This window comes from Perognathus longimembris, chromosome 14 (assembly GCF_023159225.1).
Source record: "Perognathus longimembris pacificus isolate PPM17 chromosome 14, ASM2315922v1, whole genome shotgun sequence".
Lineage (NCBI taxonomy): Eukaryota > Metazoa > Chordata > Mammalia > Rodentia > Heteromyidae > Perognathus > Perognathus longimembris.
In genome coordinates this window covers 44,924,223-44,945,119 of record NC_063174.1, presented here as the reverse complement: position 1 = coordinate 44,945,119, position 20,897 = coordinate 44,924,223, and the positions used below count along the sequence as shown (strand labels likewise).

The 20,897-nt window shown below is 38.8% G+C and overlaps 1 protein-coding gene across 8 annotated transcripts in view; it reads right to left on the bottom strand.

Moving 5' to 3' along the window:
* Nrxn3 (neurexin 3) overlaps positions 1-20,897 on the bottom strand; it is a 1,433,525-nt gene that overhangs the window by 745,872 nt on the left and 666,756 nt on the right. For all 8 annotated transcript variants that reach the window (XM_048362219.1, XM_048362221.1, XM_048362224.1 and 5 more), the window contains one exon: positions 16,937-17,056. In XM_048362219.1, coding sequence (XP_048218176.1) covers positions 16,937-17,056 — 120 coding nt within the window. The remainder of the gene's footprint in view (positions 1-16,936; positions 17,057-20,897) is intronic.

The following is a 20,897-nucleotide window of genomic DNA, read 5'->3' as shown; positions in this document are numbered from 1 at the left end:
CATCATGCTCAAAGTTAAGGCAGATCAGTATTGGACATGGCTTGGTCTAGCCTGGCCATGAGAGCCTGGAAAGAGGTGACTACAAAATTATCTTCTGTGAACAATCCATTCTACAAGCTAAATTAGGTTATGTTTTATTGTTTGAGATGAAAAGTTTAGTAAGTAAGTCAATATTGATCAAATTAAGACTGTGTATGAAGATTTCTGCAAATAACAGAAGCTACAGACATTGTGGTATGTTTTTTTAATTCCCTTGTTCTTGCCAGTAAGGACAGTCAAAAATTCACTGGCCAGTAACTTTCCTGTAGTCTAGGCAAAGACGAAAAGTAGAATCTGAGGTTCTTGGGGGGTACCAGAGTCTCTCAGAATGCTCCTGAAGGCATGTAGAAGTTCTGTACCGGCTTCTTAAAAAGATCAAGAAATTTGTAGGAAAGCTAGTTTGTACTCCAAAACCTACTTAGGATTTTGGCTCAATTATATAGACCCATAATCAGGATTTTTTTTTTTTTTTTGTCATTCATGCGGCTTGAATTCTGGCCCTGGTCGCTGTTGCTGAGCTCTTCAGTTCAAGGCTAGTGCTCTACTACTTGGGCCACAATGCCACTTTGTGTTTTCTGGTGGTTAGTTGGAGATAAGTGTCTTACAGACTTTCCTTGCTAGGGCTAGTTTCAAATGTCGATGCTCAGATCTCAGCCTCCTGCGTAGCTAGAATTACAGGAGTGAGCCACTGGCACCAGGCTAGGAATATTTTTTTAATTTAACAGTGGGAATACAGAAGGTCTGTGTAATTTAAAACATCCGGTAACCTGTCCACCCATACCCATACTCACAGACAAATTAATCTCAACTTTGAAAGAAATGATAGTTCAAATATAGGAAAATTAGCTCTCCAGAGAACAAGGTAAAAACTACAGCAATGGGAATTAGCATACTCTGTTAGTAAACTCTCTTTGCTCTTGATTGGTGATATTTGTTTGCTTTAACCAAAGTTTCATACTTATAACATAAACTGCTACCTGGGATCTCCCAAAATGAAACACCTTTTTCCCCCCAGATCTAACATTCTACTTTGCATCCATTCTTCCCAATGCTCTAGGCATTGTGACAAACTTGTATTTTGAGAATGTATTATACTACCTACCAAAACCACACAGGAAGAAGGGAAAGAGCCAGCATTTAAACTCAACCTTGACTTTTCAGGACCTTATAGAATCCATTTCTGAATATATAACTAGGGTGGGATTTGGAATGGAGAGGTCAATATGAACACAGGACATGAGTGGCCTGATGTCTGACTCCAGGGATCTGGGGGAAAGCTGTTTGAACCCATGATCCAGGGGAACGGTCCTCCCAGGGGAAAGAGCAGCCTGAGGGAGGGTGAGGGGCATAAGAACCACAGAACATCTTGGTAACTGCAAGAAAGCTAGTCTTATCAGAGGACTGAGGAAGCTATTAATATTAAGAGAGAGATGATTGAAGAGTTAAGAGTGTTGTGATCTTAAATGACCTTTAAAGTCAAGTTCTGGGTTTGCCATTGTATTGAGAGGAGGCCACTGACAATCCATAAGCACAGGAGTATACTTTAAAATTAGTATTTGGGGAAGATTCTCTTAGAAACTAGAAAATGGTACATTCAGAAATATACGCATGAAGACCAACAATGGGATACTCAAAGTCTGTCAAGGGAAACAGCAGGAAAAATCATTCTGAATATATTCACCATCACTTCAAAACAATGCATTCCTTCCTTGCTTTGCTAGTGGTCTGCAGAATCTAGCACTAGAACATTCCATGTGACAAGAGATGAAGCCTTAGGAAATATAGCCACGGTTACATATTACCTAGGAAACCAAATACAACTAAATGCAAAATGCTACCCCACACTGAGAAATCACTGTGCAATCGCTGTGTTTATTGTGCACTAAGCTTTGTATAATAGGAAAATATGCTAAATTAATCCAAATGCAAATTAAATAACTTAGATACTGAAAATACATGTGGGATGCTGGGGGACTGGAATAAAGTAGCTATAAATCACTTGTTTCATTACGTTCTTTCATGTCTCTCTGTCATTAGGACTGATTGATGTAGGAAGAATAGATACATGGCATATTTGTAGACTTGCAGCCATTTTTCCCAGGTCTCTCCAGGTCCCTCAGTGATATAGGCTGAAATGGGCAGCATATTTGAATGGCTGGGTAAATAAGCCACATGGGAATTGTAGGTATGGAGGAGAGAAAGAGGGCTTATTCTCAAAGACAGATAAAATCCCAGTTGATGTCTCCTTGCCTAAGTCCTTTTATCTTTTTTGAGGGGGAGGGGCCAATCCTGGAGCTTGGACTCAAGACCTAGGTGCTGTCCCTGAGCTCATTTGCTCAAGATTAGCACTCCAGGGGCTGGGGATATAGCCTAGTGGCAAGAGTGCCTGCCTCGGATACACGAGGCCCTAGGTTCGATTCCCCAGCACCACATATACAGAAAACGGCCAGAAGCGGCGCTGTGGCTCAAGTGGCAGAGTGCTAGCTTTGAGCGGGAAGAAGCCAGGGACAGTGCTCAGGCCCTCAGTCCAAGGCCCAGGACAGGCCAAAAAAAAAAAAAGATTAGCATTCCACCACTTGAGACCCAGCTCTACTTTTGGCTTTTTTGTTTGTGGTTAATTGCTAATAAAAGTATCACAACCTTTTCTTCTGAGGCTAGCTTTGAACTTCAATCCTCAGATCTAAACTTCCTGAGTAGCTAGCATTACAGGCGTGAGCCACTGGCACCTAGCCTTTTATGAGGTAAAGTTATAACCCACATATTTAGAATTCCAATATGATAAGGAGACTTTCTTCAAGATGTCCTAAAAGGCAAATAAACTCCTAATCCATAACTCCAGTAGATACTATATTTACAATAACAGAAATACATAACCTTCCACTTGCATATATAATCAAATAGTCACATCTGATTTAGTAAGACACACAAACAAGACACTTGGATAGAAAAGTTCCTTTAGAAGAATTGGGGAGAAACATCATAAAATAAATGTGCATTCATTTATAATATGTATATACATGCATATACTTGTTTGCATGTATAGTTTCATTATTTATATATTTAGTTTTATTTTTCCAAGGCTCTGTGAGTAAAACTGAAATTTCAAATTGAAGACTCAATTCAAAAAGCATCCAGAAAATGTATTGGAACACTACCTTAGACTCAGATGTGATTGTTTCCTATCATTTCTCTTGAGAGTTGTTACACAGAATTCACTAGGTTTGGCAGAATCATCCTACAGATATGAAAGTTTTGCAATCCAAAGTATACAAAACATCAAGGAACCTTGGTGATTTATTTTTCAGCCAGTAATCCACATATATCCTCAATTGTATAGCATTGGTTTGGTCAATGTAAAACTCAGGGGCAACTGATGAATTATGTTCAGATATAAGAATTCTAATGTCCTCAGTAGATCTCTAGAGGACTAGACCATTACTAGAAATGTCATCATGTGAAATAAAGCACAATGGCTCTTTGAAGGTGTCACAAAAAATCTGTGTGAGACCAAAATGTGCTTTCCTGTATTATAAGAACCCTCTCTTTCCACTCACTATCCAATATAATGCCATTTGATTTGCATACAAATGTGCCATGTATAGCTGCTCAGACTTCCAGGTTTACTCTAAAAAGGAAGAAGGGTGAGAAAGAAAAAAAAAGAAAAAGTCTTGACATTTTCCACTTGAAAAAGAAGAAAATTACATATTGGAATGTTCATTATGACTCTTGTATGCTTAAATATGCTCCTACTGGGAAGAGAATGCCTATTCCTGGTAGAAGTATGATTCCTTCCCTGAAAAGAACACTAGGACCTTTGCAGAACACAGACCTTGAAAATATGCAAGGCCCAGTCATTCATTCAACAAATATATTTTGAACATCTATTATGTGCTTGACATTAAACATGTTCTAAACAAGGTCATATTAAGAACTGATGGAAATTGTGGAGTGTAGTCTTTTAACAGTTTTTTTTTTTTACAGTTATGTGATTTTTAAGATTTTTAACAGCAGGTTACATAATCTTATCAAAATATTCAGTCAATATTAAGAGAATCAACAATGCCAGGTGTATTCTTTTCTTTCTTTCTTTCTTTCTTTCTTTCTTTCTTTCTTTCTTTCTTTCTTTTTTTTGACAATGCAGTAAAACAATGCGTATGGACTAGTGCCTGAAGATTAAATTCAGGAGAATCAATAACCCAAACACTACCTGACATGGAAACCTCTCCATTTTCCTGAACTCACTGAATTCTTTGTTTGAAAACATTTCCTAATTCCATTTGGCAAAGAGACAGGGATCAGGCCACAAAGATCCACAGGATAAAGGTAGGTAAAAAAAAACAAACTGTAATTCTGAGTAAAGAAAATCATAAGAATGACTAGCTACATGAGCCAAATCTATCTTTACACCCACTGAGCTTAATCAAGCGTTATCAGAGGACTGGAGGGAAAAAGCAATGGGGGCTTCATAACAAACTCAGATGAAGAAATGCTCGATGGAGACATATTTGTAGATATTTAACTAGCACACTACACCTTCTTAAAGCAATTTCTTTAGATGCAAAAGGCTCTTTGATGGCAGAAAGCCTATAACTCAACTGGAATTATTTCCAATACTTAAATAAATTGGGTCTCAAAATACTCCATATGTCCAGGTACCCTTTGGTACTCATTTTGAAAGAGGCTATATGAGCCCCCTTGAGTAGGAAGTTACCCAAGCCCCTCTCCCTCTAGGACAAACCCCCCCATCCTGCCATCTATTGTCATCTGGACTTTGCAGTTATCTGAACTATGCAGCCTGCAAGCAGTCACCCAACCCCACCTTGAGGGGAACAAACAAAAAGCGCCAGCCCGTCCAAAAGGTCACTTCCACATTCCAAGAATCCTCGCACACATACAACTTGGCACATATCCCTTACCAGCCCAAATTAGGATTCCTTAAAATGATTGGTAAATGTATGTGACTCAGTGTAAAATGATTGGCTGGCTGCGTGCAGACCACGATGTGTTACTTTAAATCTATTGGTTACAAATGTGCGGGCTTTCCCCTAACGGATAGTAGAGTCCTATATAAGGTCACCCTCAGAAAAGCTCGGGGCTCTCAGTTGTTGACTGGTTTACGGTCATGCTGTGAGCCCGAGCCTGCTCGAATAAACCCTTTGCTTTTGCATGAGAACGTCTCTTGGTGTCCTCCATTCCGTGGATGCGCTTCTCGACCCTTTCAATTTAAAGCCGCAAATCATGCTTGAGAATCTGTGGCTTGAAGCACAGCATAACAATGGCACCATCCCTCCCCTGCCCCAACACACACCTCTTCTTTGCTCTAATCTCTTCGTGTAAAGGTGAAGTTAGATAGAAGGAAAAACATTGGTTTCTACTTCCAACCAGCTAGAATAGAAATTGGACCTATAATTCATTGATACAACCAGGAGAATAATAACACAGGAAATAACAGCAATGTGAGACACTCCACTCAGGCAAAGACAGGCAGTGACTGCTAGAAAAAAACAACTCAGAAAAAGAAAAAAACCAGGCACAGTAGCTCACAGATGTAATCTTAGTGACTCAAGAGGCTGAGATCTGACGATCATGGTTCAAAGCCAGCCTGGGCAGGAAAGTCCATGGGACTCTTTTCTCCAATAAAATATTCAAAAAAGCCTGACATAGTATTGTGGCTCAAATGGTACAGTGCTAGCCCCGAGCAAAAAGAAACTCAAGGACAGCACCCAGGCCAAGGGTTCAAGCCCCAGGACTGGCCAAGAAAGAGAGAGAGAAAGAGAGAGGGGGGGGGGACAAGGGGAGAGGGAGGGAGGAAAGAAAGAAAAAATGCTAACAATTCTAGCTCCTTAGGAGGCTAAAGACCTGGAGGATCAAGGGTCATTGCCAGCCTAAGCAAAAATGTCTTAGAGACTCCATCTCCCACGAATTAGCAAAATGGCCAAACTAGCACAATTTTACGGGAGAGAGTGCAAGGCCCCGATACTGGCAAGCCCTGGTACTGGCAAAATTGAGGACTTGAGCTAATTTCTGCACCCTGAAGCAAGCAATGGGTCTCAGGTGGAGCCCAAGCAATTGCATACATTGGAAGAGGCAATACTGAAAGGGAGAGAACACAAGGGCCCAGAATATAGAGCAGCCATGGATGAATCTGAAAAGCATCACACGGAGCCAGAGTAAACAGACAGGAAAGATCACAGACTGAAAGATCTCATTTCTATATGTATATATTCAAGAACAGGCAAAAGCAATGTATAACGATCCTAATTCAAACAGTTGTGGCCTTAGAGAGAAAAGGAGTCTAGCTAATGGAGAGGGGAGCAGGGGGCATCTTTGGAAAGATGGAACTGTCCTCTCTCCAAAGTTGGAGTTGGTTACACCATTATGAACATTTATCAGAATACATGTAAAATCTGTGCATCTTCCTATATGCAAATTTTATGCCAATCAAAACAATGTCCTTCCATCTCCTTTTACAATAAAGGAGAAAAATGAGAAATGGGAACCAAATGTTATGTACTAGCCTTATTTTACAAGATAAGATACAGTAGTTTATATCTTTTATGTCTTTAGATGTGGAAATAAATGTAAGAAATTATAAGTCTATATTGAAAAATACATTAAAATTGTTACCTGTGTGTAACAAGGAAATATAAAAATTATCTTCTGGGAACCAATAAGCTCATGGCAGACTATTGCCATCACTATCAATAAGTAGCCAAGTATACCAGAAATAAATGCACCATAATTAAACATAAGCAATAAAAATGGTCTACCAATGCAGTATGCTGCAGATGGCTGAAATGGAATTACTGCAGCCACAAATTCCAAAAACTCATAATAATCCATGGCAAGCTATAGCGTATGGATTGTATAGATGATTTCTCTTTGAACCATCAGTTTAAGTATCAGTTGGGAACTTGTAGAAATTAATGTCTCCTCTATGAATCCCAGCTCCTTCTCATAGAGGATTGGATAAAAGATAAGTGGCAAGCAATCCTAGCCCTTGATGGATCTCATATTGCATGTGTATTCACACCAACTGTCAGCAGAATATGAGGATGTCCCAAGTCCTCTGGAATCAGAGGACCTCTGAGTAAGAATAGTTTCCATAGACACGATAAAATCCGTAGCTATATGACAGTCAAGAATGCTTGAATCAGGCTGGGAATGTGGCTTAGTGTTACAGTGCTTGCCTAGCATACAAGAAGCCCAGGGTTCAATTCCCCAGTGCCACATAAACAAAAAATGATAATAAAACAAAACAAACAACAACAAAAAAAGAATGCTTGAATATTCTTTCTCACTCTAAGAAACTCTGAGCTGAATCTGTATCCCTCTGGATTCCCTTTAGCTACCTTGAATATCTGTAGAGCCAGGTACACAACAAAGATATATAGAAATTATGTTGGTTTCTCATAAGACTAACCATAGAGCCCACTCCTGCACATTTATCCAGTAGACAACAAACAAGGCCACAAGCTACCAGCACAACCATGCTCATTGCAGCATTGTTTACCATAGGCAAGATATGGACTCAACCCAGATGTTCCTCAGTAGACGAATGGGTCAAGAAAATGTGGTGTATATACACAATGGAATTTTATGCTTCTCTTAGAAGGAATGATATTGTACCATTCGTAAGGAAATGGAAAGACTCAGGAAGTGAGTGAAGTAAGCCAGATGCAAAGAAACCTATATTGCATGCTTTCCCCTATTGGTTGAAAATAGAATGTGCCTATAAGCCTGCAGGTAAACACAGTGGAGGTAAAAGATAAAAAATATTATACCTGGACATGTTAAATTATACAGGACTCTGGATGTTCACATTGTGAGACCAAAGGAGGATATTCTTAGGAGAGGATCACAAATGCTCCATAGCCATGAACATATGATTATATAAAATGATGTTTATACAAATGCACTCCAAGAAATGGAAACAAGAGGTTCATTTTAATTTTGCTTTTGTTTTTATTTTTTCTCCTTTGGTTTCTGTACCTTTGGACTTGCTTGTAAGTTTATCTATCTTGTGGAGGGTAATGGGGAGCACAGAAAGCGGGGGGACAAAGGGTGAACAAATGAAGTAGTGATACTCACTAGACACTATGTTGAAAATGAACTATACATCTTGTTGAGGAGGAAGGAGGGAAGAGAAAACTGGGGAGAGAAAGAGGAAAGAGGTGACACTGCTCAAAAAGAAATATACTCATTACCTGAACCCTCTGTACATTATCTTTACAATAACCATGTCATGTTGGGTGTTACTGTTGCTGCTGTTTATCCTGGATGCTTCTGCACCTACCTTGTCTTTTTGATCTTGACCATCATCATTCCAAGCTCATTCTTTCAGCTTTTATAAATTGTGTAGCTCAGATCTTGTCTACCTATAGGTACCAAACTTAGAAAATGGTGCTTGATGGATGGAACTTCAGTCATGTATTTGAGATTGATCAGTACAAATAAAGCTTTTATTTATGTTGAATGAATATATATACATATACATATATATATATATAATGATCCAGAAATGACAATACAGACACTATTTATAAATTACAGTGTGTGTAATCAATGCTAACCAAAGTAGTTAAATTCTGTGCTCACATAACTATAAACCCTTGCAGGTGCAGATAAGCTATGCTACCCTTAGCTGGCCAACAGAAATTGTCAGTAAAGAGCCCATACTTGCAGATAGAAGAGACAAATAACTCTTTATCCACCATCCATAAATACTGAAAAGTTTTGTCACCTGCAAAATCATTTGACTTGTCCATGCCTTTGCTCTGTCAGGAATGTAGTAGGATCTGTTTTCTGTGGCTGTTAACTCAGCTCTGTAACCAGCACATGTGAAAGTGTTTTAAAAGTAAAAGGTAATTGGTTGTGAATGAGAGAGATACTCACGATGAAAAAGGATTTGAAACTGAATGGTTGGTAACAGTCTAAAAAGGGTTGTTTAAACTTAGAACAAAGAAAGGCAAGAGGAATAATTGTGTGTCCATCTCATGTCATAAAAGGACATTATTTAACAGATACACCCAAGAAATATTAATTCCAAGGGAGGATGTACCTGTGTTTGACACTGATATTTATGATTAATTGGGGCCCAGGCTCTGGGAGATGATCTATAGATTTTTAATCAAGAGAGATATACATGTTCTGTTGATAACACAAAAATTAAGAAATTTCTGAAAATCCAGTGTGATATTCACCAGGTTTATTTTTTCTAGAATGTTCTCTCTCTCTCTCTCTCTTTTTTTTTTTTTTTTTTTTTTTGCCAGTCCTTTTGCTTGAACTCAGGGCCTGAGCACTATCCCTGGCTTGTTTTGGCTCAAGCCACAGCATCACTTCTGCCTTTTTCTGTGTTTGTGGTACTGAGGAATTGAACCCAGGGCTTCATGCATGTTAGGCAAGCACTCTACCACTAAGCTACCATCCCCAGACCTCTTTTTTAATATTTAATTTTTATTGTTATTATAAAGGTGATTTATAGAGGGGCTATAGTTACATCAGCCAGATAATGAGTACATTTCTTTTTGGACAACGTTGCCCCCTTCCTTTCCTCCAGTTTCACTCCCAGTTTTTCCCTCCCATTCCCACCCATAGACATTTACCAGTTTTAGATGTAAGCTAAATTTCCATTCTATCATTTTTAAATGTCTAGCAATGTTTCTACCTTCAAATACATGTTTGCCATCTTGCTGTTTACAGTTTTAGCATCTTGCTGTTTCCTTTGTTAAGGAGTTAAACAACTTTGACACACATTCGTGCTCTATTTGTATGAGAATTGTTTTTCACATGATAAGAATGTTTGTATGAGTCATGGGATGTTTAACTTTCTGAAACTTACATCGTAGACTGGCCACTAGAGCTGTAGGGACTATTAAATGTGCCATGTCCTAAACTTCATAGCTATAGGTTCAATTTATCTTTACAACACTCTTATAAGATAAGACCTATAACTGTCTACATTTTAGAGGCACAGAGAAATTCATTAACTTGTCGAAGGTCATAGTCAAGATTGTGACAGAGTCCAAGATTTGAACACAGCGACTGCCTCCATGCGCAGGCTCAAACACGTTGCAACATGTCATATAGTACAATACCAGTAAACAAACATGTAGAAATTGATGGTATAGGTCCAAAGAGAATGAGAACAAATATAGTTGGGTGCCTATACCCTTCCTTGTTCAAGCCATACTTTCAAGAGACTTAAGCAAACTACTCAATTTCACAGTGTCAAGAGGCAGGACTGACATTTAAGTCACTTTTATTCAAAAGCTAATTAAATTAATGGCTACTGCTATACTATGTTGCATAATTTACTGTTATATGCACTACAAATCAATCTTTTTTAAATCCTAGCATATTATGAATAATAAAGAGCAATGTTCACCAATGATTCGATGCCATTCATCAAAGCCTAGAGCCAGGACCCAGTGACAAATAACATGGGGTAGAGAGGCTCTTCTGGAGTACTAGAATAGGTACTAAAAGAGGTACTAGTACTAAAGGAGATTAGAAAATCTATAAATTTTACATTTTGTAAAGTGTAGCATACCATGCATTTTAAAGATGTGTGGTCTTCATCCTAGCAATGCTTTAGGATAAAGATTGGATGGAAGGTGTGGGGGTGCAATGGAAATATCTTGCTCTCCGTTTGCTTACTGAATTCTTGCATTTCCACTCCAGTCTGCTTGGACCTTCTATTTGCATAAGAGGCAATGACATTTTTCAAGGCTCATTCCTCAGTCAATATTGTCCTAGGAGCAGCTGTGCTTTTTGCATGGACTCTGAACCCCAGGGACTGCTGCTTTTCCTCTACCTTTATCATCTCTCACCATATATTGTCCATAACTCTATTGCAATACTTTATATGCTCCATATGGTCTTTCCCCATAGACTATGATAGCTTGAGATGAGATCTATATCTTTACTCATGATCACATCTGCAAATAAGAATCACCTGATAAGGAAATAAATAATAGTGTACTAAGCAGCAAAAACTGCCAACTGAGTAAAGTCAAAGGAGGGCTTTTTTTCTGCATAGACAAGACCCCAAACCAGAGGTGAGTTATAAGCACATATGCAAACACATGGACACACTATGATAAGATAATGCTTATGTATGTAGATGGAGCCAATAGATAGAATTAGTATACATATGTCTATCCATCTGTATGTGCACTAAGTAATGCGTAAATTGCCTACTTTTTTTTTTCTGAAGCCCGAATGGGAAATGTGTTTTTAACAGATTTAATCAATACACCAACCTACATTAAAAAAAATAAATAAGCCCACACAATAAATAAAAAGCAAAAGGCCAATCAATAGCCAACACTGCCGCTTAAGAGCCACTCCAGTGGAAAACGGTCTGAAAAGGTGCTTCACACTCGACTATCTTGCACGATCCACAGCTGCTTGCTATTGATTTGTTGTAAGCAAAGAACATCTATTATCACAGGCCAGTGTGAACCTAGCAATTTCTCCAGCAAGCAGCCGGAGATGGATGGCTCACAATGTAGCACAGAGAGCTGTCTGCTGAGAATGGCTGAGGCCCCCTCATTCATTCCCTCTCTTCACCCCACAAAGTCGTTATAAGCACCCCCTTTTCCCAAACTCGGGTATGTGCCAATGGGCTGAGGAGTCAGGGGCTGAACCTCGTGTGCCTCTCCAGATTGCAAAAGCGATGTCAAGGTCCCCAAATAGTAAATTATATGCCAACCAAAACAGGTGCTAGGAACATGTAACTGTGCTCAAAACTGCAATTTGGGGGCCAGGCATGGTGTTACAAACATATAATCCCAGTGACATGGAAGGCAGAGCCAGGCAGATGACAGTTCAAGGCCAAGCAGGGCAAAAGTTAGTGTGATTCTCGTCTCAAAAACTAGCTCATTCCCATCAATCTTAGGTAGTCAGGAGGCTGAGATCCGAGGATCGTGGTTGGAAGTCAGTGTTGTCAGGAAAGTCCATGAGACTCCTATCTCCGGTTAGGTACCATGGGGCTGTGCCTCAAGTGGTAGAGCACTAGCCTTGAGTGAAAAAGCTCAGGGACAGACCCAGGTCCCGAGTTCAAGCCCCAGAATGGGCACCAAATGATAATAATAATAATAATAATAATGATGATGATGATGATGATGATGATGAAGAAGCACAGTCTGAGTACAGTGGTGCCATGTCCATAATCCCAACTACTTAGGAAGTGGAAATAGGAGAATAATGGTCCAAAACCAGCTGAGGTAAAAGGGCAAGACTCTACCTGAGATCCAAAGGAAAAGGAATGTGAGGTGTGGCTCAACAGGTAGAGAACCTGCCAAACAAACACAAGGCCCTGAGTTCAATCCCCATTTAAAACGAAGAATGATATTTTCATAAAATCCCCCAAACAACATGTTTGTAGTACATGTAGGAGTGTGTGTGCACAGGAGAAATGGATTGTTCAACGGTGTTTTTCAGTATGTAGAAGAGAAGAGCTAGCCAACAGGCTGACAATGGGACTGGCATTGTCACACAATATGGAAAGGGAATTCTGAATTGGCCTGAGGTGACAATGTGCCAGCATTTCCCAAGCTTAGACCTAGTTGAAAATATCAGTCAGAATCCCAACTCCAGAAATAATGTCCCCATAAGAACCCTTGGAAAGTTCCATTTCCTTTGTTCTTAAAAGGCAGCCACATGTGTCATTAGTTAGCTGGGGTTCAGGTGGTGCTCACCCACTGAGAAAAGAGCCCCCTAAGTTCAGATTCTCAGAAGAGAAGAAGACTAAATATTACTTATGTAATCCTTCCACAAATCTTATTAGATCTTACATTAACTTCAAACTGTTTCTGAGCTGATTAGGTCTACCACCCTAAAAATCAACCCAGTGGAAATGAACTCCTTCCCCATGATTCTACCACTATGTAGTATAGCACAAAATTATTTCTAAAACAATCAGCAAGTCAATTTTACTTGGCTTTTTAATCAGATGACTTTTGCTTTCTATCCCATGCCAAAAGTCACTCACTGCTACACAAGGTAATTGGCTCCAGAGAAGCTAAGTCACACGTTCACACAAGCATCAAATATTTGTTAAAGGGAATACCCCCCACCAACCGCCATCAAACCACAAACTCATTCTTCATAAAGAGTAAGGAAATAAAATGAGCACTTATGATTCAATCCTGTAATATTAGCTACTGTGGAAACTCAGAGTCAAAGGATTATGATTTGATGCAAACCTGGACAGAAAAGCTCTTGACACTCTATTTCAAACATACACAGCACAAACAAGGATGAGATTCTGAGTGCAAAGTCTGGTACTGAAAAGAAAATGGATTTGAGGGGCTGGGGATATGGCCTAGTGGCAAGAGAGCTTGCCTCGTATACATGAGGCCCTGGGTTCGATTCCCCAGCACCACATATACAGAAAACGGCCAGAAGTGGCGCTGTGGCTCAAGTGGCAGAGTGCTAGCCTTGAGCAAAAGGAAGCCAGGGACAGTGCCCAGGCCTTGAGTCCAAGGCCCAGGACTGGCCAAAAAAAAAAAAAAAAAAAAAAAAAAGAAAGAAAATGGATTTGAGATACCACAGGTTTGGAAAATTCAGGCTAAATAGGAGAAAGTTTTAAAATAAACACGCAACTCTGGAAGACACCATCTATATGATGGCATCTTAAATTTGACAAATGTCATAAATCTTCAGAAGACAAAGATCATAAATTCTGTAAATTGTACCCATAGTAGGAGAAGCAATGTACACACAGTCCTTTAGCATCTTACTATCACACCCACAGATAAATGATACTTTTCTATTTGGATAAATGTCTGCTCTGGAAAACAGAAAGCCAAGCCATTTCTCCGTGAACCTGTTACCATTGTTAAATGGGCAGTAATCAATCGACATGTGTTCATTCCTACTAGTTGAGAATCAACCTGAGATCAATATTCCCTTCACAAAAATTTCCAGATTTCACTAATGACATTTCATGAATAACAGCACCATGACACATTTGTGTTATTTAGGTCAAAGGCAGGTCCTTTATGGCATGAATGCCATCCAATCAATTATTCATCATTCATAGCCTTTTTGCCCTTCCACATGAGATTCAACCCCTAATCCTATCTAGATTCTTTCCTTCTTCTTTCCTCTTCTTCCATTAACCTTCTTCATCTTTTCTGCTTTATTTGCAATTTTCCTCAGGCTTTTACATATGCTAAGAATGAGCACATCTGACTGTGCTAGGAACACTCAACTTTTTATACACTAAGCTACCAGGAATTTATTAGCAAAGACAACTGAATAAAATACCAGATAGGTTGCTTCATCTTGAATATGTGAGATGAAATGACAAATTACAACTCGAAGGGTCAGTTGATATGGAAAATAAGCATCTGTGAAGTTAAATAGTGAACCTAGCATTCTAGGTGGGACAAACTCTGATGCTAGTTATCAAAGAGAAGTTAACCCAAATTGCCTAAATATCAATCCTTGGATACAAAATATACATGTTTATATAAATTTGAGTGTATATATGCTACAAAAATCCAAATAAAGATATATATTGGATTTCATTAAACTCATAAACTATAAACTCATAGTCCATACATGTATCACACTCTGTAATTAAAATGGATTTGCTTCATTTCTACATCATCATTCAATAACCTAAGTCCAGTTATATCCCCCAAGAGAGAAAGAGGTAAACAGAATCGGTTAGCAATCTGAGTACTTAAGTCTTCTACAAGCAAAAGAGCAAATGGCATTGTTTATACAATGAAGTCCAAAATGCATCAACCTACACTGATATACTAAAAACAGTTATTTAAAAAAGAAAAACATAAACATCATCAGACTGACATTTTTTTTCTCAGTTTCAATCCCAGTACCTCATTATATACCAACAAATTGTCCAACTCAGATAATGCGATAGTCCTCATTCTGGACCAAGACACAATCTGCTCTTGGTGAAATAAAACAAAATCAAATAATCAAAGAAACTGCACAGATTCTAAGTTGTTGTTTTTGCGCCAGAATATAATTGTCCCTACATGACAGAGAGAAGCTTGTCAATGATAAAAAAAGTAGTAATGAAAAAAATATGTACCTACCTTCTGAAGACTGCGCACATCCACTGCAAAGAGAGTAACTTACCTTTCTGTCTTTAATGTATGCAGGGCCTCTTCCTGATCATTTTTTTAACCTGCTATGGGATGTATGTGTGATGAGGAATAAACTTGTGAGGATAAGAAAGCATTATGGCACCAGTTACCGGGAAAGTACCTTCCTAGTGAGTATATATAGACAAATTGGATGGAAAAGGAGACTATCACAATTCCCCAGGTACCCCACCAGATTGTCCCGTAACTGCCTGTTTCAGAATCGAATCATGTTTCCAAATCACAAATAGGGAAACAAGATGATTTCTAGTAATGCCACAGTACTTGGCAAGAGCCACTGGATGCCAAACCCTCCTGCAGATATCACACCAGTTGCATGATAGATACAGGCTACTGCCTATATTTATAAGGATAGTACCACATAACCTTCTCTCTAGATTGCTATATTCCCTCTTAGTTTCTCCTTAACCTGTCTTCAGAGAGCAGGTGGAGCACAAAGCTATCGAGAAAAATTGGGAAACAACTATAAGAGATGGCTACACACATGGTAACATTTGAGAAGTTAAGAAATCCCCAATAGACATGAGGGTCATAGCATTGCAGTTGGCACTTACTCCCTGTGGGAGTCTCATCCTGTGACTTGACTATCTGCTCTAGTGACATCACGAGCATTTTTACAAAACTAAGTGAGTCTACACTGTAACTCAAGACTCCTATCATAAAGGTTTTGGTTTTGGTGTTTGGTTTTTTTTTTTTTGTTGTTGTTGTTTTGCCAATCCCGGGGCTTGTACTCAGGACCTGGGCACTGTCCAGTGTCACTTCTGGCTTTTTCTGCTTATGTGGTGCTGAGGAATCGAATCCTGGACTTCATGCATGCTAGGCAAGCACTCTACTGCTAAACCACATTTCCAGCCCAAAGGGAGATCAGATTAGCCTATCCTATCAGACCAGTCTTTTTTTTCCACCAACAAATCTCAAGTGTTTATCTTTAAAATGGCCACATTAGGAAAATAGCATGAGAAGGAAATGGGGAGATATTTTATAGATGCTCACAACATTTAAAAATCTCCAACATTAGCAAAAGAATCAGTTTCCCATGAAACATCCTTTCTTAGATCTAAATCATTTGATGTGCCTGACACATCACTAGTAGACAAACATTAGAATAACAAAATTCTACTCCAATATGTGTCTGATATAGATAGGTAACAGAAGATAGATACATGATAAAGAGGTATTTTGCCTTCAGAAAATACAAATAAATACATAAATACAATATCTATGTGTATATAAGCAAAACTACCAATAAACTGTGAAAGACCCACAAGAACATCAGATTTCCTAATGAAAAAAACCTCTGAATACCTTTATCCTATAGAGAGACTGAAGACTTTTTGAGAAAATAACTATGGTCCTAAATATCCTCTAAATTCTAGGCAATGCGAATGGAATCATAAATTATGCAGATGTTACAACTAATCAAGGAGTTCATTCCTTTCATAAGAAACATACCCTAAATTCCTTTGTTTCTCAGCCACAGGTATTCTAATATAACAATAACAATAACAAAAAAGATAGAGGCAAAGTATAATCTAACAGCAACAACTAAAAAGACAGAGGGTGTTATTGTACATTGATTATCTCTTTGCTCTTACTAGAGCAAATACATTAGTCATTCACTTCCCAAGTTCCTGGAGGAGAAAAGTGATTTACTTGTGAATCCTTCACATGAACTATCTTTGTAACATATAGCTCCTTAAGGCCAATCCAAACCTGTACAATCATACGAACAGTATAAAAGAAGTACTCACGGTCATTGCACTGGTTTCCAGAATATGATGTCATAGAGCAATCACACGTGAAGCCCTCCCACTGCTGCATGCAGACCCCCTGGTTAGCGCATGAGTCTTCCTGGCAGGTAGTACTTGGTCCTAGTAATACACAAGAAGAGGAAAAGAGAAGAGAGGGAGGGTGAGATAGACAGAGACAGAGACAGAGAGAGAGGTGAAACATTAGTTTCATTCAATTAACCAAACTTACCATTCTCATGCCCCCAGCCACTCAAAAACACAACCACCAAAAAATGGCAACTCAATCACATGCAACAAGGAGTCAATATAGACAAAAGATGACAGAACCCACACTTAGCCACGAACTGTCAACAGTCACACACAAAGGGGAGAGGGCTGAACACACTGTTCTCCTTTAAGTAGACTTCGCAAAAGAGCTTTGTCTCTAACCTTCAACTGGAAAGATGTCTCATTTGGAGCACAGTTTTTGTTGGTGTATAAAGCTGAAGTGGAAAAAACTCCTATTATCGTGATTCTAATAAAATATGGTACAATATTGATTCTGACACTATACAATCCCTCCATCTACTCTGTGATACTTAAAAAAAAAATAAAAGATCACTTCATAGTCCAATGGAGGAAGAGAAAGAACCCAACATGCACTGTTTTGTGAGTGATGAACATTAGGTATTAAGCAATTTACCCATAATGCCTTCATAAGGTCTCCAATGATTCTAACCAGTAGTTACGATGACTTCCACTTCATACATCTGTGACACAGAGCTTAGGGAGGGACACTGATTTACCCAAGGCCATCTGCTTCTTCAAACATGGTGATGTCTGCCTTACCAATACTTATCTTTGAGACCATGCTCTTAAAATACCCAGCAATTCTCAAGGTGAAATCCTTAGAGGAGTAACATCTTGGAATTTCTTAGAAACCAAAATTCTTGAGCCTTTGTCTCAAATCTGATGAAGCAGAAAAGATGGCAGAAGACAAAAACTGGTTTTCACCAGCTGCCAAGAAATTCTGACCTAGCCTAAAGCTTGAAGACCATCCTGCTACACCTTGTTCCTGCTTAGGTATTTCAGAAGCATGTCCTCCTAAGTGCAGGATGCATAGACCACAGAATGCAAAGGAAAATTGCTTGGATATTCGATGCTGTAATACTTCTCATTCCTATCTTTATGATTCTTATTTTGTGTGTTCCATACGCTTATAATACTTAAGAGTATAATGGCATATGTAGGCAATTTCTTACTCCTGTTTTGGAGGAATCTCAAAATCATTGTCTTATTTTTCCCTTCTTTGGTGGTACAGGTGTTTGAATTCAGGAACTTTTGCTTGCTACAGTACTGTTTTACCACTTGAGCCATACATCTAGCCTTTTTCTGAAGAGGTCTTGAGTTTATGCATGGGCCAGATTAGACTGCAATTCACCTACTTACATTTCCCTGTAGCTGAGATGACAGGTTCATGCCTGTACCCTCAGCTTTCATTGGTTGTGAATTTTTTCTTCCTGGGTTGGCCTCAACCTGCAAACACCTCAATCTCCACTTTCTAAGAAGATAAGATTATGAATGTGAACTGTATAACTGCCCTCAAAATTATTTTCTGATATGAGTAGAAAATTAAAAATGGATGATTTTAGCCTTACACCTCGCTATGAAATTCTTTCTGTCAATTGGGCATCTCTCTTCATACATTCTATTTTTCTCATTTCTTCCTGAACTTTGGGATTTAAAAAAAAAATCTCTACCTTTGGCAATGTCTTAATATTCATTCACCAAACTTCATGGATTTTCCCAGACAGCTTCAGCAAATGAGGTGAGCCCTTTGGCTCATCAACTGTATTAGTTGATAACAATATAACAATACTTGACAGTGGGCTGGGAATATGGCCTAGCGGTAAAGTGCTTTTACCTTGTATACATGAAGCCCTGGGTTCGATTCCTCGGCACCACATATATAGAAGGGGGAAAAAAGCCGAAGTGGCACTGTGGCTCAAGAGGTAGAGTGCTAGCCTTGAGAAAAAAAAAAAAAAAAAAAGCCAGGGACAGTGCTCAGGCCCTGAGTCCATGCTCCAGGACCGGCAACAAAAACAATACTTGACAGTGTGTGGAGGGTGGGGGGGAGGGGGACTATACATTATAATCACTGCAAATTTTGAGATTTCCAAGCTTAGCCTCATGTAGGCACAGAATATTAAAATATAAGCATGCACATTCCAAAGAGATACAGAACTACAAAGGGTTGGATTCAGGATGTGGTGAGACATTTTGTATTTATTCATGAAGGGTGGAAACAGTAAAAGCCACCACTCCTAAGACAAAACTATTAGGATGACATACGAAGGTTCAAAACAATTACTAACACTGGGGGAAACTGCACTGCTGCTGAGTTTCTGCAAGTCCCATTTTCCATGTGTTTCCCCCATGGAGAGATGAAAGGTGGAACGTGGTCATGTTCTCAGTGGGTCTTAAACCTGAGCATTGTGTCAAGCAAGTTTCATTAACAATGGCAAATCAGGACAGCTCCTTTCAGAGGATAAAAGCTTCTGAGAAGTCCACAGGACTCTCTGACCAAACAGCTCTCACCAGACAATGGACTAGTAATTCAATTGTACTCAAGAATCAGCCACACATGGAAGGCTTTCTCTTGAAAGGCAAAAACTTCGGGGAAACACAATAATTCTTTGCATGTTGATTGAATCTGAAGACAAAGGCTTCTGCCAGGCCTTTTTCCTCCCCTCTACCTGCCATGTTTTAGTTCTTCTCTAAGGACCAGCCTCAACACCTCTCCCACAGAAAATATGCACCAATAATTCCAGAAAATAATTCTCCTCTTTCTTGTTGACCATGGCACTTATAATCTGCATCATTACTTTCTGTGTATAGTACCTAATTTAGCATTTCATTATATTGTATCATGGTCTGCTTATATAATCTTTCAATTGTTTCATCTCCTTTTATGATTCGTCATTAAAAGGTTGAATTCTGCATGTTAAGTGTTGTTAGAAATCATGTAATATTCTTTGCTTAGGTCCTTTCAACATGAAGACTACTGTTCAGACCCCAAGATAATTGATCCAGCAGATGTGAGTTATTCCAGTACCAGTAATTTCTTGACTGTCTGGCATATCATAGTGGAATGTAAGTTTTTCCTTCATTCACCGTTTCATCTCTAATTTCTCTAATTTCTGACATATTTTGAATGCAGTAAGGACTTAGAAATGTTATTGAAGGATTACAGAATAGAGGAATGAAGGAAAGGGGAGGAGAGGGAGGGAAGGGGAGGGAGGGAACAAAGGAGGGAGAAGGGAAGGAAGAAAAGAAAGGAAGAAGGAAAGCAGACATGAAAGGAGATGAGGTGAGGAAGGGAAGGAAAGGAAAAAGAAAAGAATGAAGGGATTGCTTTAGGACTTTAGGCAAAATGACTTTTCTAACAAAAATTTATCATGAATTTATTTACCTGGAATTTCTCAAAATCAGCTACTATAAGCAATCTTTTCCTTGAAACTAAATGTCTTTTAAAAAAAATGGGCTTGGAGCTTCATTGACCACAACTCTTTCCTCTTCTGATTTAACCACTGGCTACATTCAGTCTTGTCAGAAGCTGAGACAAGCTTTGTGTCCATAAGCCTGGCCTAGTATGTAATCACTAAGTGTTGAATGAATGAGAACTTGGTTTTGAATCCAGAACACATTCTAAATCATAATTTTACTTCACCTTATTTAAATCGTATTCACTTCTAAGGAGAGTATATTTTATATCCTACAGATAGCAATGACTGAGCAACAACAATTTTAAAAAAAGGAAACATTCCTTAGGGCAGGGGAGTTTCAGCAATACTTTCAACCACAGTTCTTACATAACATTTATTATATGCCACACAGTCCTAAATGTGTTAGCATATAAAGTCAGTCAATGTTCCTAAGTACATGCTAAAGAGCTAATGTTAATAAAGAATAAGGACGGGTG